The sequence below is a fragment of the Clupea harengus genome, chromosome 10, assembly GCF_900700415.2.
Source record: "Clupea harengus chromosome 10, Ch_v2.0.2, whole genome shotgun sequence".
Classification (NCBI taxonomy): Eukaryota; Metazoa; Chordata; class Actinopteri; order Clupeiformes; family Clupeidae; genus Clupea; species Clupea harengus.
Window position 1 is genome coordinate 17,261,868 of NC_045161.1, and position 20,657 is coordinate 17,282,524.

At 47.1% G+C, this 20,657-nt stretch overlaps 4 protein-coding genes across 4 annotated transcripts; 1 reads left to right on the forward strand and 3 right to left on the reverse strand.

Annotated features, from left to right (window-relative positions):
• Positions 1-1,010: 1,010 nt before the first annotated feature.
• ttc22 (tetratricopeptide repeat domain 22) lies at positions 1,011-5,237 on the forward strand. Its single transcript, XM_042708991.1, has 7 exons — positions 1,011-1,664; positions 1,982-2,037; positions 2,072-2,277; positions 2,669-2,787; positions 2,974-3,135; positions 3,655-3,807; positions 4,338-5,237. The coding sequence occupies exons 1-7, from the start codon at positions 1,095-1,097 to the stop codon at positions 4,857-4,859; spliced, it is 1,788 nt and encodes a 595-aa protein (XP_042564925.1). The 5' UTR covers positions 1,011-1,094; the 3' UTR covers positions 4,860-5,237.
• A 2,012-nt stretch (positions 5,238-7,249) lies between these two features.
• On the reverse strand, positions 7,250-13,699 carry ttc4 (tetratricopeptide repeat domain 4). The gene is made up of 10 exons (XM_031574206.2): positions 13,431-13,699; positions 12,571-12,688; positions 11,351-11,512; positions 11,176-11,253; positions 10,891-11,015; positions 10,679-10,765; positions 10,075-10,310; positions 9,806-9,890; positions 8,063-8,145; positions 7,250-7,838 (listed from the first exon to the last, which is right to left on the reverse strand). The coding sequence occupies exons 1-10, from the start codon at positions 13,545-13,547 to the stop codon at positions 7,736-7,738; spliced, it is 1,194 nt and encodes a 397-aa protein (XP_031430066.1). The 5' UTR covers positions 13,548-13,699; the 3' UTR covers positions 7,250-7,735.
• A 101-nt stretch (positions 13,700-13,800) lies between these two features.
• On the reverse strand, positions 13,801-16,612 carry pars2 (prolyl-tRNA synthetase 2, mitochondrial). Its single transcript, XM_012820170.3, has 3 exons — positions 16,392-16,612; positions 15,550-16,110; positions 13,801-15,107 (listed from the first exon to the last, which is right to left on the reverse strand). Exons 2-3 carry the CDS (start codon positions 16,099-16,101, stop codon positions 14,229-14,231), a joined length of 1,431 nt encoding a protein of 476 aa, XP_012675624.1. The 5' UTR covers positions 16,102-16,110; positions 16,392-16,612; the 3' UTR covers positions 13,801-14,228.
• Positions 16,613-16,717: 105 nt separating this feature from the next.
• On the reverse strand, positions 16,718-20,200 carry LOC105893713 (gamma-interferon-inducible lysosomal thiol reductase). Its single transcript, XM_012820171.3, has 7 exons — positions 19,958-20,200; positions 18,714-18,902; positions 18,566-18,628; positions 18,293-18,382; positions 17,728-17,880; positions 17,277-17,345; positions 16,718-17,166 (listed from the first exon to the last, which is right to left on the reverse strand). The coding sequence occupies exons 1-7, from the start codon at positions 20,111-20,113 to the stop codon at positions 17,107-17,109; spliced, it is 780 nt and encodes a 259-aa protein (XP_012675625.1). The 5' UTR covers positions 20,114-20,200; the 3' UTR covers positions 16,718-17,106.
• Between the last annotated feature and the right edge of the window lie 457 nt (positions 20,201-20,657).

Genomic DNA, 20,657 nt, shown 5'->3' on the forward strand with positions numbered 1-20,657 from the left:
ACCATTACCATACTATACAGTCTACCATTACCTTACTATACAGTCTACCATTACATTCATGATTATACAGTTTTCATTGCCTTTAAGAATGTATGTTCTATGTTCTATGTTAGCTGATTTCATCTCAAACTGTCCACAGCCTAGCAGAAGAAGTAGATTGCTTGACACACTTACAGAAAAACAAACATGGAAACAATCAGACTCACACAATTATAACCTGAACTACATAGACAGACACACACACACACTTAGACCAACCTGCTTCCCAAACACTGTAAACATGAGTTTCCCTTAAACAACAGCCCATGTGCATAGTGAGTGAGTGAGTGAGTGAGTGAGTGATTGAGAAAGAGAGTGAGAGAGTGAGAGAGTGAGTGAGTGAGTGAGTGAGTGAGAGAGTGAGAGAGAGTGAGTGAGAGAGTGAGAGAGTGCAGAGAGAGTGTAGTTATCTGCATAGCACATCAGTATGCATAAGGCCTCAATGTAATGCCTGGGGTAGAGGTGCTTCACTGGCATTTACACGCAAATCTGACTGTGTAAGCAGGTTATTCGTTAGTCATACTCTAGCAGATCCGATAGTGTGTGAAATAAGAAATATGAGGAAATGGAAACATCTTCAGTCTCATTAAGCCGAAAGCTTCCTTGTTGTTATTGTTAGATCATCTTGTGAGCATATTTCTGCGGCTTGTTTTTGAAGACTGACTTTAAGGAAGCAGATCCCCCTGAGCGGCTGACCGCCCCCATAGATAACCACACAGGTCTGGGCGTATTCAAATGAGCGGGTAGTCAGATAGGAGAGAAAGAGAGAGAGAAAGAGAGGGAGAGAAAGAGAGAGAGAGAGAGCACTGGCCCAGCAGTTGTCTGAGACTCTCCACACTCTGCCTTTCCTCTCCTCCCCCTTCAAACCTGTCTTTCCTGTATGCCTGGACAAGACTGTCCCACTTCCTGTGTTTCTGTGAGTGTCAGTCAGTCTGTGGCAGAAGCTTTAGTCTCTGCCGCTCAGTTAGAACGTCAGTAGCCCCTCTTAGTAAATGCGTGTGTGTGTGTGTACGTAAGTGACAGAGAGTGCCTGTGTGAGTGTGTCTGGGACAGCCATGGAGGACAGCACCACCTCTGATGAGGACCTGGAGGCCCTGATCGAGGGCCTGGACTACATCCCGGGCCACTTCCACCTGGGGCTGCACCTGAACGGGGAGGCCCGTGGGCCGGTGGAGCTGCGCCGCCGCGACACACACCTGCGCCAGGAGAGCCTGCGCGCCCAGCTGGAGGCCGAGACCGGCTGGCTGCAGTACGCCGTCCGGAACCTCCTGGGCCTCCTGGACTTCCACCTGGACCAGCTGGCCGAGGCAGAGGAGGCATTCCGCGGCGTATGCCGCGAGGAGCCCACCAACCTGAACGCCTGGGCCAACCTGGGCTACGTGTACGACCGACTGGGCCGCGAGGCGGAGGCGGGGGAGTGCGTGGAGAAGGTGTCCGCCCTCATGGGCCTGGGTGACGGGGACGACGACCAGGACGGGCCCAGGCTGCGAGCGGCCCGGTGCCTGGCGGAGCAGGCCTACGCACATCCCTGGGACGTGGAGCTGGAGGACGAGGACGTGTTCAGAGAGAGGCTGACGGCCACTGTCACACTCTATAACAGAGCGCTGGACCACGGAGCAGAGCTGGTCAGTACAACAGAGATTAGCTCTCCTCATTAGATGTCAAATATATACTTATATACTTATAGTTAAACATATTTAAACAGTTATATAATATATGTACTTCTTGAAAGGGGTGATAGGTTACTCTTTGGTAGCCAACTATTTCTAAGCATGCCTTATCACTCATATGTAAAGACGTAGCCATCTCTAAGCATGCCTATAATGTATGTAAAGACGTAGCCATCTATCTCTAAGCATGCTATACTGTATATATAACGTATGTAAAGCTCATTTTTATGAGCGAATCATCAGTCGGCCAACAGAGTCTTCCTCTCTCATAGATACCAACAGAGGAGAAAAGAAGCTGGTATCTTAAAATGGCAACTGTTTACATAAGGTACGAACGCTTGCTTTGCTGCTTTGCTCGGAAGCACTTACTTATTTTACTCTCTAACACGTTTAAGTATACTTCAGATCATATCTGGGCGTGGCCCCCCTCCTGTCTGTGCTGTGATTTGTAGGCTGGATGGAATGCTGCGGGATAAAGAGAACAGTGAATACTCCAGGCTGCCCCTCTACAACAAAGGCCTGAAGTTGCTCACACAGGTGCTGGAGTCTGACAGAGTCAATCTCAAAGGTAATGACACAGATAGGTGTGCTCTCCCAGTCTACAATAGTGCCACATAAACACACACACATCAGCACTCTAGTTATCTGCCTCTGCCTCTGCCTCTGCCACGCACACACACGTGTTTGGGTGTGGGTAGTGACTCAGTTGGGAGAAGTGCTTTACTGGTGGTGAATAGGGACACTACGAGGAGCTTTACAGCAGTGGTGAATAGGGACACAATGAGGAGCTTTACAGCAATGGTGACTGGGGACTCTATGAGGAGCTTTACTGCAGTGGTGGCTGGGGACTCTATGAGGAGCTTTACAGCCTGACTGGTTAAAACTGGCTATAACTGCCTCTCTCTCCCTCTCTCTCTTTCCCTCTCTTTCTCCCTCTCTCCTGTCCTTGGTCTCCTCAGCTCTGGCCTGGTGTTATGTTGGTGTGCTGCTGGAAAGGAAGTCTGAGTTCTCCACGGTGCCCATGGCCGTCCACGACTGTGGCTACTCAGGCTCAGAACCGCTATCCTGCTACGGATTGGTACGCCCGCTCTCCTGACACACTAACACAGGCGCACACACACGTACACACACACACACACACAGGCTTGAACAGACTCAGATCTTATCTGCACTCTGTAAAGCAGCTCCTATGATGCGAGCCTATGCTGCGCTGTCACTCTAAGATGGCACGGTTTGATGAGCTGAGGGTTTCGTATCTCTGCAGGCCATCAAGTTTGCCACCGACGATGCCCTCATCCTGAACCAGCTGGTGAAGGTCTTCCTGGAACTGGGCAAGCACGACATGGCAACGGGCATCAGCAACATGGCGCTCAACGTGCTGCCCGACCCTGAGCTCAACTGGCAGGCCTACTGCAACCGCGCCAAGGTACAGCACAAGCACACAGACCAACCTGACCAGCTGGCATCAGAGTGGCACACAGACCAACCTGACCAGCTGGCATCAGAGTGTCATTCAGATTAAAGTCCCATCCGTCTGTTAACGTCTCAAAGTCCCATCCCTCCGTTAACTGGTTTTATGAGTGACTAGCATTGATCACTGATGTCTTTGGCCTCAGATTAAAGTCAGATCCCTCTGTTAACGTCTGGCTGGTGTTAGTCTCCTATGAGTGACCACTGCTGTCTTCTGCCTCAGATTAACGTCCCAGTGTATGTGTTTTAGTCTCCTACGAGTGACCTCTGCTGTCTTCTGCCTCAGATTAACATCCCAGTGTATGTGTTTTAGTCTCCTACGAGTGACCTCTGCTGTCTTCTGCCTCAGATTAACGTCCCAGTGTATGTGTTTTAGTCTCCTACGAGTGACCTCTGCTGTCTTCTGCCTCAGATTAACGTCCCAGTGTATGTGTTTTAGTCTCCTACGAGTGACCTCTGCTGTCTTCTGCCTCAGATTAACGTCACAGCGTATGTGCGGGACCTGGAGAGGGCCAAACAGAGGCATGCTGGGATACCCGACAGGCAGATCCTGCGAGAGGCCAAAGCCGACCTGGAGCGCGTGCTGAGTGTGAGGCCCTGCCTTAGAACACACCTGGAGATGGCACAGGTCAGCACAGAGAGCACACACACACACAAACACACACACACATGCACACGCACACGGCACACGCACACGCACACACACACGCACACACACACGCACACACACACAACCACAATAACACTCACCATTCATTCAAGCAAGACAGCTTGCTGAAGACACCTGTCACAAACATTGTTTGGAAACAGGGTGTGTGTGTTAGAGTGAGTGAGTGATGGTGTGTATGTCGGTATGGGCGCACACGCACACACACACACACACACACTCACACACACAAGGTGAAGGTGTGTATGTCGGTGTAGGTGTGTTAAATCCACTGGAGAGTATTAGACTTGTGTGTCCTCTAACCTCACTTACCGTACCTGTTCTACTTGTGTGTGTGTTCTCTAACGTCTCCTCCCTGTTCTACTCGTGTGTGTGTTCTCTAACGTCTCCTCCCTGTTCTACTCGTGTGTGTCTACTCTAACCTCTCTTCCCAGTTCTCCTCGTGTGTGTTCTCTAACCTCTCCTTCCTGTTCCACTCGTCCTGTCTCCAGGTGTTCTACTACATGGGGGTGGATGCAGTGCAGGAGTCTCTGCTGGTGGACGAGGGGGCGGTGAACAGTGCCCTTGTGTGTCTGGCGCGGGCGCTGCAGTGCCCACCGGGCGAGAGCCTGCCAGAGCTGCAGCTGCTGCGCGGCCGCTGCCTACTGCTGAAGGGGGAGGAGCACAATGCGGCCGACTGCTTCCTGCGGGCCCTGAAGCTGCAGCGACCCGGAGCGGCTGACCCCGCCGTTCTGGGCTGCCTGCTGACCGCCCTGCTCGCGTGCTGCTGCCCGGGCCCTGACACGGACAGTGCCATCATCAGGCTGGAGGAGTGCGTGCGGCGGGCGGAGAAGACCTATTCGGCGGGGGTGGTCCGGGCGGAGCTGCGGGCACTGTGCCGCTCTCACACGGCCGAGGTGACGGAGCTGTCCAGGACGCTGGTGAAGAGGGGCCGCAACAAACTGGTGCGCCACCTACTGGACAGTCTACAGCCACGCGGGAAGACGGTGCTGGGACGCTCACTATCTGTGTGAGGAGGAGAGGAACACACGTGTATGTGTGTGTGTGTGTATGTGTGTAATAATGCAGGTCTGTAGGTGTTTGTGAAGTCCCCTGACTCTCGCTGTGAAAGTGAGAGGAACATACCAGGAAGCGTGTGTGTCTGTGTGTGGAGGACATCACTGGGCTACTCACTGTCTACATCAGAGGAGAGAGGAGCCCACCAGGATTTGTGTTTGTGTGTGTGTGTGTGTGTGTGTGTGTATGTTAATCTGTACGTGTGTGTGTGCATTGTAAGGCACAAAAAGCAATCCCAAAACACAAATGAAGACAGATATACACTTTTCAGTCTAGTCAAGGACCAATGTATCACTGTGACATCAGAAAACGAGGAATGTTGAGGGAGAGGCAATGTGTTGACACAGCAGTATTGTCTGTCTGTCTGACAGAGTTAGAATGTTTTATGGAATCAAGTAGAATGGAAGAGAGTTCCCTCTCCTGGACATTTATCTTTCTTATGAAGGAGGTTTTGAACATCCCTCTCTGACTGTCTTTAGAAAAAGGGAATATCTTCACAAACTGCATGGGAAACCCTGTAGATCCAGACCAACACAGGCTTGGAGATAGAGGTTTTATGTTCAGCTCTTAAAGAGTACTGTGAGATCACAATGAGTTCCTGAGTGTGTTTTCATGTGCAATGAGTTCCTGAGTGTGTTTTCATGTGCAATGAGTTCCTGAGCGTGTTATCATGTGCAATGGAAAGCAGTCACACGCCCCTGACCCTTCTCAGGAATGCAGCCCGGGGGCCTGATTCTCAGGTTTAGTCAGGTGAATCTGTTATCGAGGCATTTTAAACAGGCCTAGCTGGTACTCATCACCCATCACCATAAAGGCTGTGTCTACACTGAGGAGGAGCCTGATTGGAGTTCATGTTGATAAACTGTATTTAAACTGAATCATCACACTTACTTAAGAAAACAGTAAAGTCTGTTAAAACATGATGTGTGTGCATGTGTGTCTGTGAGTTCACCTGTATTCAGGTGACATGTTGAAGTACTTCTCAGGCAGGCAGCGCTGTTGATAATGCTGCGTGTGAATGTAAATAAGATCACATAGGACCTCATTTCACACGTCAGGGCAACACGGCTGGCATTACGCAATGTATGCCTGACCTAAAAGTAATTTAATATCTTTTCAGAAAATGAACAAGATTCTACACGCAAACACGGGTCTGTCCGTGTGCAAACGTGAGAGTTCCTTGTATAAACAAGTTCCTTCAAAGGAACACCTTTTTCGTGAAACTTTAAATGATTTCATATTGGGCAGACCATTCGCACAATAACATCCCTCTCCTCTGGTGTAGACTGGAAAGGTTTTGTTTGACCACTATGGAACTATTACTGAGCTCTATGCGAACATTAATGAGGTATGCTGGAATAATTGGGATTGGCTGATAAAGGCCATTGCCACATCCACTAATTATTTGCTATGCTTGCCACTATGCTTTGTGTAAATGAAATGAGCAGATATAGTGTTAAAGAAAGTAATAGTATATTTTATCATGAATATCTTTTTGTTTTAAGTTTTGTTCCAAAATGCTGTGTGCCCTGAGTTCTCCATGTAGATTGGACTTTGGAAGACAATTAGCAGAGTCAAGAATGTTAACCCAGAAACCTCACGTATATGTTTACATAAGATAAGAAGGAATTGGGGGGTTGTGGAATGTCTTGTTGCTGGGCAGAAGTAAAGTTCAGCTAAAGTGCAGATATCCTAAAGTGTATCCCAGAATCCTGTCTGCCATCCTGTGTAAACATTAAGAGACAGAGTCAGGGTTGGGGGAAGGTAAACATTCTTATCTCCTGGAACCAAGGACGGGATGGTACAAGATGGGAGTGTCATGTCTTTGTTCTGTGATATTGTCTTTGCATAAAGTCTGTTACTTTTTACCAGAGAAGTCAGTGATGGCTTGAACAGCGTTCTGAAACCACTGCACTCATATTGTATGATGGTATGTTGACGAGCGGTCTAGAACCATTCACTCCTCTTCGCCAGAGTAAAAGTTTGTTATTTATTATATTCTTGGTTGTGTGAGTCTTAATTCTGAGGTTAATACAGTCCTGAGAAAGGGTGAAAATATCCCTAACATATAGGTATTGACATAGATATATACATATATATATCCCCATTCTCACTGCAGGGTTACTGCTGCGTGACGCTTGTTTGCAGTGCTCCTTGCCCTGTACCATTAGGGCCCATAGTCATGCACTGAGAGCTCAGCCATTCACTAAGAAAACAGTGTGGGTCATGATCATGCCTAAATGAATAACCCGTCCCTAGCCAGAAAGACGGTGCGTGATTGGCCAGTTAGTGGAGCATGACTGGTGCTTCAGTATTACTTATAAACATCACAATAGTACATGCCGACTCAGTGGATATCAACATTTAATAAATGCTGACAGGGTGGTTATTAACATATATCACAAATGAATACAGACAATCGGTGACTAATGTACTGATGTCCTGCCAGCCCCCTTTCTCATCTCCTCAGATATCAGATCAGCAGATATCAAAAGCAGCAGCATGTTTGACAGACTCCCTCTCAGGTGCTGCTTCAGTCAGTCAGACAGTCAGTCAATCAATCAAACAGTCAGTCAGTCAGTCAGTCAGTCATCCAGTCAGTCATCCAGTCAGTCATCCAGTCAGTCAGCCAGTCAGTCAGCCAGTCAGTCAGCCAGCCAGTCAGCCAGCCAGTCAGCCAGTCAGCCAGTCAGCCAGCCAGTCAGCCAGTCAGCCAGTCAGCCTCCTCATCTCTGCATTGCACATACTGTAAGTGGGCGGGCCACACACACACAGAACTGTCTCTGACTGGTAAGGAACACAGTCCATCAAATGTCCCTCTGAGGTCATGACCTCACTTTAGCCAATGGATTTTCTTCCCTGACAGGAACTGCTTGCTGTATGATGACCCAGTTACCAGGACGATGAAGGAAGGGCTGCCGTCCTTTACTGTACACCTGGGAAAGAAGAGAGAGATGAAGGGGCAGAAAGAGAGAGAGAGGGGGGGAGGGGTTTAGATTATCAGAGCAGTGCTCTCAATCTTAAACAACACAACTGCTGACCGGAAGTTTCTACAGTAAGACATGAACAGACACATTTAGAGGACTAGAGGACTAAAAGATGTTTTTTGTTTGTTTGTTTATTTTATTTTAAGATGAATGTAAACGTGAATGTAGATCACCTGCTGTGCTGTAGGACTTTGAGGAGGGGCGCAGTCACATCCACCTGATGCAGCCGCTCGCTCTCAGCATCCTCAAAAAACAGCTGAGAGAGAGAGAGAGAGAGAGAGAGAGAGGTTAGAGGTCGCAGGTTAGAGCGCTAAGCACTGATATAGACTCTAAGACAGGGGTCTTCAACCTTTTTCAGCCCAAGGACCAATATTCATATAATTTATTTGGATTTAAGTGTCAGTCACACACACACTGTCCCCTACACACGTTTGAACAGAATTACAAATCATCTGTGACACACAACTCATTTCAATGTATTCTATTATTGACATTTTTTCTCCCTTCAGTTAGCCATCACTCTGTATTCAATTAGGGAGGGACAAAGAATGGAGTAGCTTGAGAAGCTTAAGTATGGATGAAATATCTCATACCTAGTGAGAGATCTGGCGTTTGAGAATTCATCATTCATGTCTTTGGCAACAACATTCTCCCTATGAAGCATTCAGTGCGTCATACATGGCTCTTGCACCCGTCTGTGCTCATCGCGACACATTTTGGCCAGGATATATCATGTTCACGGAAAAAATTGTCGATCACTTTGAAAATCTCTGAACTTTTTTTACCTCCAGGCAGCTGCTTACAGAATAGAAATTCCTCCTGCATCTCATTTTGGTCGACAAATCACAAAAAAGCTGAGCGTCGTTTGACACATCGGTGGATTCATCTAATTGTAGTGCAAAATAATCTGCCTTCTGGAGTTTTGCAACTAGTAGTGCCCTCACATCAGCTGCCAAATCATCAATAGGGCGGGCATTGGGATGTGTTTCAGTTTTTTTAACATACTCATCCTTCCCAAACATTGTTTTGCACATATCAATAGCTGTTGGCAATATTAAACTTTCCGCAATTATGTATGGCTGTTTGGTCTGAGCGACACGTAATGCAACTTGATAAGAGGCTTTTAAAGCTAGCTCGCACACTTTGGCTGATTGTCTCATCAAGGTCTGCTGGCCCTCAAAAGATTTTAAACGGGAAAAATTAAATGTTTTTTTTTTTCTTTCAAGTGAGCATGGGTTGTCTTTGAGTGTCGTTGCAGCTGTGATGGTTTCATAGTTTCGTTTGATAGCACGAAAGAGCAACCACGCACACTGCTAATTCTTCACCATCGGTCTCTTTGTAGGTGAAGGCAAACTTCAGATAATTCTCTGAATATTTACGTGTCTTCTCCCGTTTGCACTTTTGGCTGTTCATGGAAGGTAGATCACCTGAACCGCCATCAGTGGTGTCTGAGGAGGAGCTTTTGTTCCGAGAAATTACAAAACGATCAATTATTTCAAATTGTATGGTTATGGCAGGTAACGTCTTTTGGCACCAGATAGCTAAATGTAGCTAAAAGTGCATATGTTGCCATTATGATCAAATGGTCGCGTGAAGACTGATGGGTAGCCTATGTATTATAATTTTTACGTTCTGTTTATGTTTATGTAGTCTTTTGGACGTTTTTAATTTTTGGAAGAGAGAAAAAATGCTTCAGATGAAATAATTTGGCGGACCCCCTGGGGGTCGCGGACCCCCGGTTGAAGACCTCTGCTCAAAGAGACACGTACACCAGCACCATCTAAAGTTGGTTTCCTTTGCGTATGCGTTTGTGTAGAAATAAACCAGCTGTTTAATAAAGAGACACACTTGAGGCTAGAGTTCAGCCATCTTTCCTGTGACTGGTTTGCTGCACACTCATTGGGCAGGACACTCACCTGAAGGTTGTGGGGGAGGTACTTCCTGTCTGCATCCCAAGGAGGAAGCTCGTCTCCAAACATGACAGCGAGGTGGTCTAGGAGACTGAGAAGAGATACTCCAGTCAAACACACAAGCCAAAATCACATGGTGTCTGTGTCTGTGTCTGTGTCTGTGTCTGTGTCTGTGTCTGTGTCTGTGTCTGTGTCTGTGTCTGTGTCTGTGTCTGTGTCTGTGTCTGTGTCTGTGTCTGTGTCTGTGTCTGTGTGTAGAAAGAAGTGCTGCTTACTTAGACGTCTCACAGAAGGCAGAGATGAAATCGGTCTGGCAATGTTCAGGGTACAGGAACAGCACTGGCCAGTGGAGGGTGCCGCTGTCGTCCAGAAACACACATGACCCCGTGGCCTCCTGGGACATCAGCCCGTCCAGTTCCCCCATCCCAGCAGCCACCTGGCCTTCATCACCCTCACCGTCCTCTTCCTCACGGACGGGCTTCGTAATTCTCATCAATTTCACACCGCGCTCCTGAAACAGAGAACACCAATGATGTGATATTTAGCAAAAATGCAATTGTTGATTCATCATTCATTCAGATTTCTGTTTTCTTGATTTCCTTTACTGTGCTGAATTAAGATAGCTTATCAAAAGTTAATTAAATTAAACTGAAACCATTTGCGGTGGACTCTATTCTAAACGTTTCAGACACAGCTGGATTTTTTGTGTCAGGTGTCCAACCAGTGACTAACAGGTAAACTAAGGAATGTCTAGTCGTCTTCTTCAGTTCGTTCACCTTGCAACCGGGCTCTGTTGTAATGTACATCGTTTGATAGTGTAAATATCTGTCTGTTGACCCAACAGGAAGTGCGTCTGTTGACCCCCCCCCCCCCCCTTACCTTTATGGCCGCCAGCAGAGCCTCTTTCTGCCCACGCAGCTTCTTCTCTCTCAGCTTTGCTTTCCGGGCATCTCTCTCCGCCTCCCTCTGAACACACACATCAGGACAAACACATGAGTAGAATCACACACACTCACGCACGCACGCACACACACGCTCCCAGGGTTCCTGTCCTTTCTCCCTCTAGAGAGCAGTCTGCTGGGGTTCCTCACCTTCTGTTTGTCGGCTGTGCTGCGTAGCTCCTGTAGTTTCTTGTCTGCGGGGTGGATACGCAGACCCTCGTCACACCACTGCTGAGCGTCGCCATATTTACGCAGCTCCATGCAACACTGGGCCCCTGGACACACACACATACTGATGTAGTCACACACAATAACAAACACACATGGACGTAAACATAGCTGCAGAAGACATTATTCCAGTGTAACGTCTATGGTATGGTAAACATAAGTACAGTGTAACGTCTATGGTATTGTCAGATCTATCATGTTACCAACCTCTCAGCAAAGCCTTCAGGTGGTTTGGCTTCATCTTGTTGGCAGAAACAGAGTCCTTCAAAGCAGAACGCATGTTACCTAGGAAGCAAAGGAGTAGAGACGATGACGAAAAGATGACTAATGTGCTAACAGCTCATAATCCACACGTGGGGAGTAACGGGTGGTGAGGCTGTACCCAGGTGGTAATGCGCGGCGGCTCTGTTGGTGTACAGGACGGCGTTAAGCTCCGAGTCAGCACAGTTCCTCTTCAGTCCCTCAGAGTAGGACACGATGGCCTTCTTGTAGTTCTTCTCCTTGAAGTACTCGTTGCCCTCGTCCTTCAGGCCCTGGGCCTGTTCTGTAGGGACAGGAAGGGATCCATTTAGGGTCCATTCATCACTAACACACACCAACACAGGCAAGGTCCATTCCCCACGAACACACACCAACACAGTTAGAGCTGTTTACACATTTACGTATGTTTTTCATGAATAGCCTGCCTTTATTGGAGCGAAATGGCCTTATGTCTTTGCAACAGAATGCAAGGCATTTTTCTGTAATTTTCTGTTTGTCCTGGAGTGGGATTTTTCTTGAGCAACTAGCGAAGGCGGCGATGCTCGGTTGCAAAAGCCAACCGGCATCATCAGTCGTCTTGCAGACTATATCCACATGGCGCTGCAGGGCGGAATTTCCCGTCCGCTTACTATCATATTTCATTACAACTTTACACTTCTTACATTGGACATATCCAACAGCCTCATTCAAATCTGCATTGATTACTAAGCAGAAATATCTCCATACAGTAGATTTCCCTTAGTTTTGTATTGTTTTAAACTCTACAGATAACTTCTTCCATGATGCCACTTTGCCGCCTGTAATTGCGTGGTCACAGCTTGGACATAAACAAATTCCCCACACACAGGAAGAAAGCTGTTATCCTAAATGTGATTTATTTTATTCTCAAAAACGATTTCTGCATCATGTGAAGCAGACACGTTGACTTCCCTACTTATTAAGATATTTTAAATATGGAATGTTTAATGCCTTATTGCGCTCATGTGTCCGAGCCTGAGTATCATTTCTAAATATTTTGGGTTCCGACGGGCCCGGGTCGGTTATCCAACCTCTAATCTAGAGAGAGAGCACTACTGACAGAGACCCATCCTCCCCATCCACACCCATCTAGAGAGAGAGCACTACTGACATATACCTATCCTCCCCATCCACACCCATCTAGAGAGAGAGAGAGAGAGAGAGAACTACTGACAGAGACCTCCCCTTCCCACCCACACCCATCTAGAGAGAGAGAGAGAGCACTACTGACAGTGACCTACCCCATCTAGAGCACTACTGACAGAGACCTACCCTCCCCATCTACACCCATCTAGAGAGTGAGCACTACTGACGGAGACCTACCCTCAGGGGACCGGTCATCATCATGAATGATGGCCTGAATGCAGGCCAGCTCTGGATGTTTCATTGGGTCAATCACGTCTGGCACTTTCTTCATGAACATGGGTATCGTATCAAACTCCTAAACAGGGGGTGCATAGAGGGAGCGGGTGGGGGGAGAGAGGAAGGAAGTGAAAGAGAGAAACCATAAATAGTATTGATTGTTTAGTGTGTACACATTAGCTACCGTACAGTATGCCAGAGTGAATTATGACAGCATTCTGAGAATTTCCTCACGAAACGTCTCATCAACAACCTAACCAAGAACAACGAAATACTGCAACACAAATTACAGTGAGCTAGCGGTCTCCCTTCAAGCGTGTGATCAGCTGTGTTGACAACCTAATAGTAACCAGCCGAAACTAAAAATAAATTCTGGAAATCGGCAGTCCTTCGTTTCTGCTAGGTTGATCGTTAGACGAACATATATTCTGAATGTGTTGCGACATTGCGCTGATTTGCACACTGATGGCAGCTAACAGAAAAGTGAGTGCTAGCGTAGGTTTGTCAGTTATCGGACAGTGTCAAACATCAGCCATTCTGTTAAACAATCGATATGCTCAATATAATAATGGATTAACAATCGATATGCTCAGTTTAATAATGGGTTAACATGACAACGCGAACGTTTGCCGATAACACGAGCCGTCCGATAATTAACACCGTTGCGATAACCTCCTTACACAATCTGTAACTGTAAATTACTGTAACTAACGAGAAACGGTTAGCTCGTTAACAAGTTTGCTAAATTCAAGATTTAAACCACTAACTGGTTGTCGATTACAGAAGAATGGTACATGGCTAAAAATGTATAACATCCTTACCTCTTCCCAGTTGCTTTCGTTAAAAGCATTTTTATATTTCTCAGTTCTAAATCTATCCATGAACTCGTCCATCCCATCATCGCTTTCGTCGCCTCCTTGTTGTCCTAAAGAAGCCATCACAGCGTCTTGTCCTTGCTCACTCCTTCTTAACAATAACAGGTATTCTTTATACAACTATCAGTTTGCTAAACAAGCGTTCGTGAATTTCTCAAAATAATTAAAAACCAAACTAGCAGTCACACACCAGACGCTGATTGGACAATCCACGTGTAGTGTTTGGTGCATTGGTTAAATATGTCCGGGTAGAAAACCTTACTGAACATGCGGTTCTGCCAGTTCCGAATGGAATGTTTATCTTTGACGCTAAACGTTGCTTGAACTTCATTAAAAACATTTACAAGATATTCTTCCTAATGAGGAAAGAGCCAGAGAATGTGGTTTATTTTTACAACAAATATATATATATATATAAAAATTCCATCAAAGGAAACCGTACACTTATTGTTTATTTATTGTAATCAGTGGTCCCATTTATCCACCTCCCACACAAGACATCGAACACAAAGCTGTTCATATCTGATAATAGTTTCTCCCTCCCAACCAGTCCACAAGCATGCAGTATCTGCATTATTCTTGCCCAGTGCATAGACACCACCTGCCATAATCTAGAATCACTCCCAACACCATCCTCCACAGTCATCCAGTCTCTCCCTAAATGAGGCCAGACTCCTCCAGACTGTCCACTCAGCCATCCTGGCCAGTACTGTAATCCTACCCACCCAGTGGCCAGTGCAGTGATCACACCGTCTCCACTCTGCTCAGGAGGTCTGTGAGGGCATCTCTGCTGAGGAAGAGCGTCTCCCCACTCTGCTGGCAGATCACCTCAAATTGCGGCTGCTGCTCGGCCACCCCCTGCCCAACCACCACCACGTACGGGTACCCCAGCTGGCTGGCGTCCTTCAGCCTCTTGCCGATGGTCATCTGCGTGCGGTCGTCCAACACCACCTCCCCCCTTAGGCCGGGCAGGCTGCCCAGACCGAGAGCCAGCTCCTCTGCCAGGCCGGTTAGCGCTACCACCTTACTGCCCTTCTTGGGGGGAAGGACACACACTTGGTAGGGCGCCAGCAGTCCCGGCCAACGGATGGCGTCGTCGCTGGAGAGCACCTCAATGGCGGCGGCGAGGATGCGTGTCACGCCCAGGCCGAAGCAGCCCATTTCTGCCAGCGTAGGCTTGTTCTGGGCAGTGTTGAAGGTGGCACTGAACACCTCAGAGTACTTGCTGCCCAGGTAAAAGGTGTGCCCCACCTCAATGCCCTTGGACTCCACCAGGGTGCCCGCCTGGCACTGAGGGCAGTCCGTCTGCCCCGCCTCCAACAGCTCGACGTTGGCAGAGAAGGAACAGCTGCCACACGTCAACAGCCGGTCCTCACCAACATCGGCGGGCAGCTGGAACTCATGCGAGAGGGTGCCCCCGATGTTGCCCATGTCCGCCTGCACCTGCACCCACCTGAGGCCCAGCCGGTCGAAGAGGCGCCCGTAGGCATGGCACACGGACTGGTAGGTGTGGTGCGCCGCTTCCTCGCTCACATCAAACGAGTACATGTCCTTCATGTAGAACTCGCGTCCCCGTAGCAACCCAAATTTTGGCTTCTGCTCGTCCCGAAACTTCCTTGTCACCTGAGAGAGCAGAAACAACGATAATGCTGACTGTCCAGACAAACAGAACAGAATACACAACATTCTATACACATCATGGTCATCATGATCAGTGCACAATACACACCGTTCTAATGATTAACTGAAGCTTGTCTTCTATGCTAAATAGGAAAACTGTAGTGATCACAGACATGAGAAATGAATAGCGTTCTCCAATACTAGTGTGAACTTCATATGCTTTGTTTCTCAGTGACAGCCCCTTTTCATATTTTTTGTGGTGTGTGATTTACATTATCAACAAATGCATTAAAAACACCTCAAACAAATGCACTAACAAAAGACACACGAATAACTGTCAACGTATTATCCGACCTACAGTATGTCATTACTGTAGGCCTATGAACATTTCTATATTTCCACAATAAAAATCATTGGCTGCCACTTTAACTGTGTGTGTATCCACCTGGTAGAGGAGCAGAGGTAGCTGTCGGTAGGACAGATTGGCCTGGGATGCCAGCAGCTCCGTCACCGCCTCCTCATGCGTAGGGCCGAGGCAGTAGTCTATTCCGTGCCGGTCCCTCAGGCGGAACATCTCTTTCCCCATAAGGTCCCAGCGCCCACTTCGACGCCACAGGTCTGCCCCGCACAGCGCAGGCATGTCCAACTTCTGCCCGCCGATGGCGTTCATTTCCTGGTCTATGAGTCGCACCAGCTTCTCCATGGAGCGCACCGTGGCTGGCAAATAGTAGAAACAGCCAGGGTTGGAAGGGTGGAGGAGGCCCGCCTGCAGCATCAGTCTCTGGCTCCGGCACGTTAGGTCTCCGCTGTCCTGGCCCTCCCGTAGGTTGGACGGCTGGAACAGACGCGATACCAGCGGCAGTGGGGAGGGCGGTGGTGCGGGGGTATGTGAGGTTCTCAGTGGATGTGCGCAGCTCGAGAGCCGCTTGCAAGAGGTAGCAGTGGCACAGGCTCTTGGCAGCAGTTTATGTCGACAAAACTGTAGGATGATATCCATGGCAGGACCCTGAACGTTGAGAAGAAACACACATCACAATGAGAAAACTTTGAAATGTTAGAATAACTGTGTGCGTCAAGGTCAGAAATGGACAACAGCATGTAGCCTCACACCAGTCAGAAGAGCAGCGATGATCCTGTAACTTACTTCTGCAATTACGAAAGCCACAGCCTTCGGTATGCTTCATTGTTTCAAAATCAACGTTAATCATAGACAAGTTAACATATAGAAACATAGCCTTGGCAAACAGAATTGAGGGTTTGAAAGTAACCAAACTGGCGGTAACTCACCGTGAACGAAGATCGTACCCTCTTTAGAAATATCACGAAGAAAGCTTATGCGAAACAGACGACACACTCATATACATCCACGAATAAATGCAGAATACGTATAAATCACACACATCTCTGATAGTCAAACCATTCCAGTTATGCATGCACTACAGTAGATTCCTTCTTCGGTGTAGAATATTTAGTGAAGGAGAAAACAAACATCGCCATCTACAGTTTTGGAGTAGGAAGGATCGTCAGCGCACTACACTAGAGCCCACCCTAACTACAAATTCTCGTTACAGTTACACTAAGGCTTAGGCTACTAATAAAAATCATAACACAAATGTCGGTTATATATCTGGGATTTATTTCACATAAAATATTTACGGGAATAATTTCTTACAGCAGCTTGCAGTGCATTCATGTAGTAAACGTTGAACAAAATCAAGATCAGTCCCACATTTACTTTTTATACATCCCACTATAAATAATAATAATAACAATAATTAATAATAAGCTTCCAGTGCATGTTTGCTGTAAAGTTCACCACTGAACTCACTGGGTTCTATATGACAGCCATCTTGAAAGGTCAGTGTAAATTAATGTCCCAACAATAAGGCAGTTTATATGTGCTTAAGAAATCAAAGTAGTCAACAGCCCAATAGACAGGCCTAAGAGGCATTTATTGTAAAAGAAATGTATGAAAGGCACATCATGTCTTGGAGTTATTCTGTCAGCAGAAGCTTCTGTCTAGTTTACGCAGGGCTCCAGTACAGGCTGGAGGCTTGCCTCCCTGAAAAACACAGAACACACATGTATTTAGCAAAGCCACACACACACACACACACGAAAATAGGTGGCTTTTCTGCTATGGTTAGACTTATGCAAAAGGCTCAAACCTACTTTGTACAAACTGCAAACCAGATGGAAGAGAGAGGACATCGCCTGATCTTCCAATTCGTCTGTGTACATCTAAAAAAGGAAAGGGAAAAAACAAAACAAAAAAACACACATGCAAAATGGACATTGGCAATAGTGTATCCCCATGAATGCCTTGAAATAAGTTCAATTTTTATAGTTTCTCTTGTTTGTAATTCTGTAACTTCTAAGATCCCCTCTGAATAACCAGACAGCAACCACCCCGTATCTGGCTCTGACCGGTTGCAAATTTAGAGCCAAGCCAGATCCGGATCAGAATCATATAGCATGTGCGTAATGATGAGCTAGCGCACGCTTAATGATGAGCTAGCGCACGCTTAAGGGTGAGCTATAGCGTGCGTGTAATAATGAGTCAGCTGCCCCATCACTCCCTTGACCGGCTTCTGCATTTCTTCCTGCCTTGTGTGGGTCTTACCCCATTGAATGTGACCCAAGGCACGTGTGTGTGCGCCGGGTTCAGCGCCCGAGTCTTGGCCGCGTTCTCGTGAATCAGACTCCGGCCGAGAGGCCCCCGGACACAGGACGAGATGTTCTCCCATCGGACAGACGGGGCAAACAGCTGCAGGCACTGAGGGGAGAGAGAGGATGAGCCAGAGGAAGAGTGAACATCAGGCTGCACATAGACACTAGGGGTCAAATCAAAATTCAATATGCACCTGTGTCAGTGGTGAATAGATCTACCAGATAACCAGATGTTTCACAACAGTGGTGAACAGATCTACCAAATGTTTCACAACAGGCAACAAGCAACTCCTAATACAACACATGTCAACATCAGCATGTCACTGTAAACCTCACTGAAGACAGCAGCTCCTAGTCTCCAGTGGAAACCTCACTGAAGAAAGCAGCTCCTAGCGTCTTTGTTAGGACACCCACTCTACATGCATGAGGATGTTAGTAAGTACAGCAGGACACCCAAAACGGGTAATGTGAATCACGATGGTCACATGGCTGCCCTGGTCTGGTCAGACGGCACTCACAGACTGAGCTGCAGTCAGGACATCGGAGGCAGACTCCATGCAGTTGATGACGTGGAAAGCTTCATGGCTGGTGGTGTGTAGGATACATGCCTACCAAGGGCAAGAACACAAACTTTAATTGGAACACAAACCAGAGGCAAAATTATTGTGATAGGACTAGAAATATTGACATGTCTAACAGATTGAAATACTGAAAGCAACAGTGGGAAATGGCATGCATACATCCATAGCATTAAAAAAAAAAAAAAGTCCCTCCCTCTTAAACGGTCCTACCTCAACCAGGTTGACATGACACTCTGGCTCCCCATGTTGGCAGATGACTGCATTCTGCATCTCCTGTGGGAAAATGGCAAACGTTAAAGGCAAATCCACCTGAGTGAGAATGCGTCGCTCCCACCCTCCGCCCCCCCCACCGCGGTACCTTTGCATTCCCGTATGGCACCAGGTTGACCCTCAGGATGTCCCTGAGGAGTGTCCAGGTGGGGTACAGCTGTTGCGTAATGAAGTCCCTGCAGCCAGGGCACAGGCTCTCGTAGTACAGGGTCAGCTCCACCGGGGGCACCGTCACGTTGGGCCGCGTGGCACGCAGCTCCAGGCACTGCTTCTGAACCTGCAACAGAGTTAACTTTATCACCACCTTCACCATTTCTACCACGACCAAAATCACCATCATCATCACCACCAATGATCCATCAGCAAAATTTCTACTCCTACCAAATCAACACCACCATCATTACATTGAACACAAAAATCAACACCATCATGACCACCACCACGATCATGATAAATCACAAGTAGTCACTACCATCAATAAATCAACCCCATCACCATCTTGACCACTACAAACACGACTAGCAATCATCATCATCATCATCATCATCATCACCACCTGAGCAACAGGTGGAAGGAGCAGACCTCCTGATGAATGAGTACAGCATCATTTCATTGTGGCTGAAGAAATTAAACATGCTTGGCCTCCATGTTGGCACACATCCGTTAGATCTTAAAGAACTAAAAAAAAGGGGATTAGTGAAACACAGCCTTTTTGGCTCAGGACAGCAGGTGTGGTTCATGCGTCTTAATATGACGGGAGTGATCTCGGACAGGGTTCTGGAAAACACTCGGCCAGAGAAGGAGGCGAAGGACTTGAGTCGTCTAATGAGTTTCCCCTGATGTGGGCATCACATGCCTGCTGCAAATTAGCAACCTGCCGCTCCCAATTGAAAAGCATGAGGTTCTGATGAATGATCAGACAAAAGGCGCTATTCAGCTGTTCATCCAGATCATCAGTGCAGGTAATAGCGTACTGTTTGAAAACCAATGCAGGTGATACACACAAAAAAGAAAATGGAAGACCTGGCCAATTTTTTTTTTATAAAATCACCCATTCAACCTTCAACTAGGGAGCAATCGCCGAAGTCAGGTCAGGGATTTAGACAGCTTCGAACCAAAGTAGTAACATTAGACACGTTTTAAAGCCATTCAACAGTATTCTGTGGATCATAGCCAGACTTCAAGACCAGTCTAACGTGGGACACAAACTAAGACTACATTGGACAACTGATGGTAATAACGCCACAGTTTAGGAAACAAAATGAACATGCCGTCATCTAACGTCGCTTAAAGTCTGAGAAACAGAGGGTCGTCCTGTTAAAGTCAGCTCACCCCGCACTCAAGCGCTATTTCCAGAGTTCGGCACCACTGCGAGGGAGGATATCCGCACGACGGTTTGTGATTCACTTTGCCCTCGCATCTCTTGGAAGTCAAACAGAGAAACAAAATCAGTAAAAACACTTGAAGTTCCATGTCGCTCCAGGCCATGATCCCACAAAGTTATATTTTGTGTCCAGAATTCCGCGACTTCTGAGCAGACTTAAGACAATCAAGAGCTCCTCCCTCCAATGATGTCCTCTTGTTCGGGACAATCAGTGGACAGACGCAGCTGTGAGCTCCATGCTGCTATTATCGTCATGATGAACACAGCGTGGACTCTCCTGCTGTTTGTTGTGCAGGAAAAGAGCCATCATAGCACTTAACAATGCACAAAACTGACCTGTATTTGTCTGTTGTGTAATATGTCTTGTGTTTTTACTTGTTTTTACTTAAGCTAGGTATTTATAGTGTAAATCTGTATAGTTCAATCTATATTTTTTTATTGTTTTTGTGTCTGAGAGCTGCTACCTCAATTTCGTACTTGTGCAATGACAAATAAAGATATTCTATTCTATTCTGAACAGAAGTGCATCGAGCTGAGTGTGGGAGGTTATATGAATGAAAAATAAATTATTAAGTTGTCAGATGTGTCATCTAATGCAATCAGTTGGGTGTTGATATGAGTAGGTGTGCATTTTTGTATTGAATACTT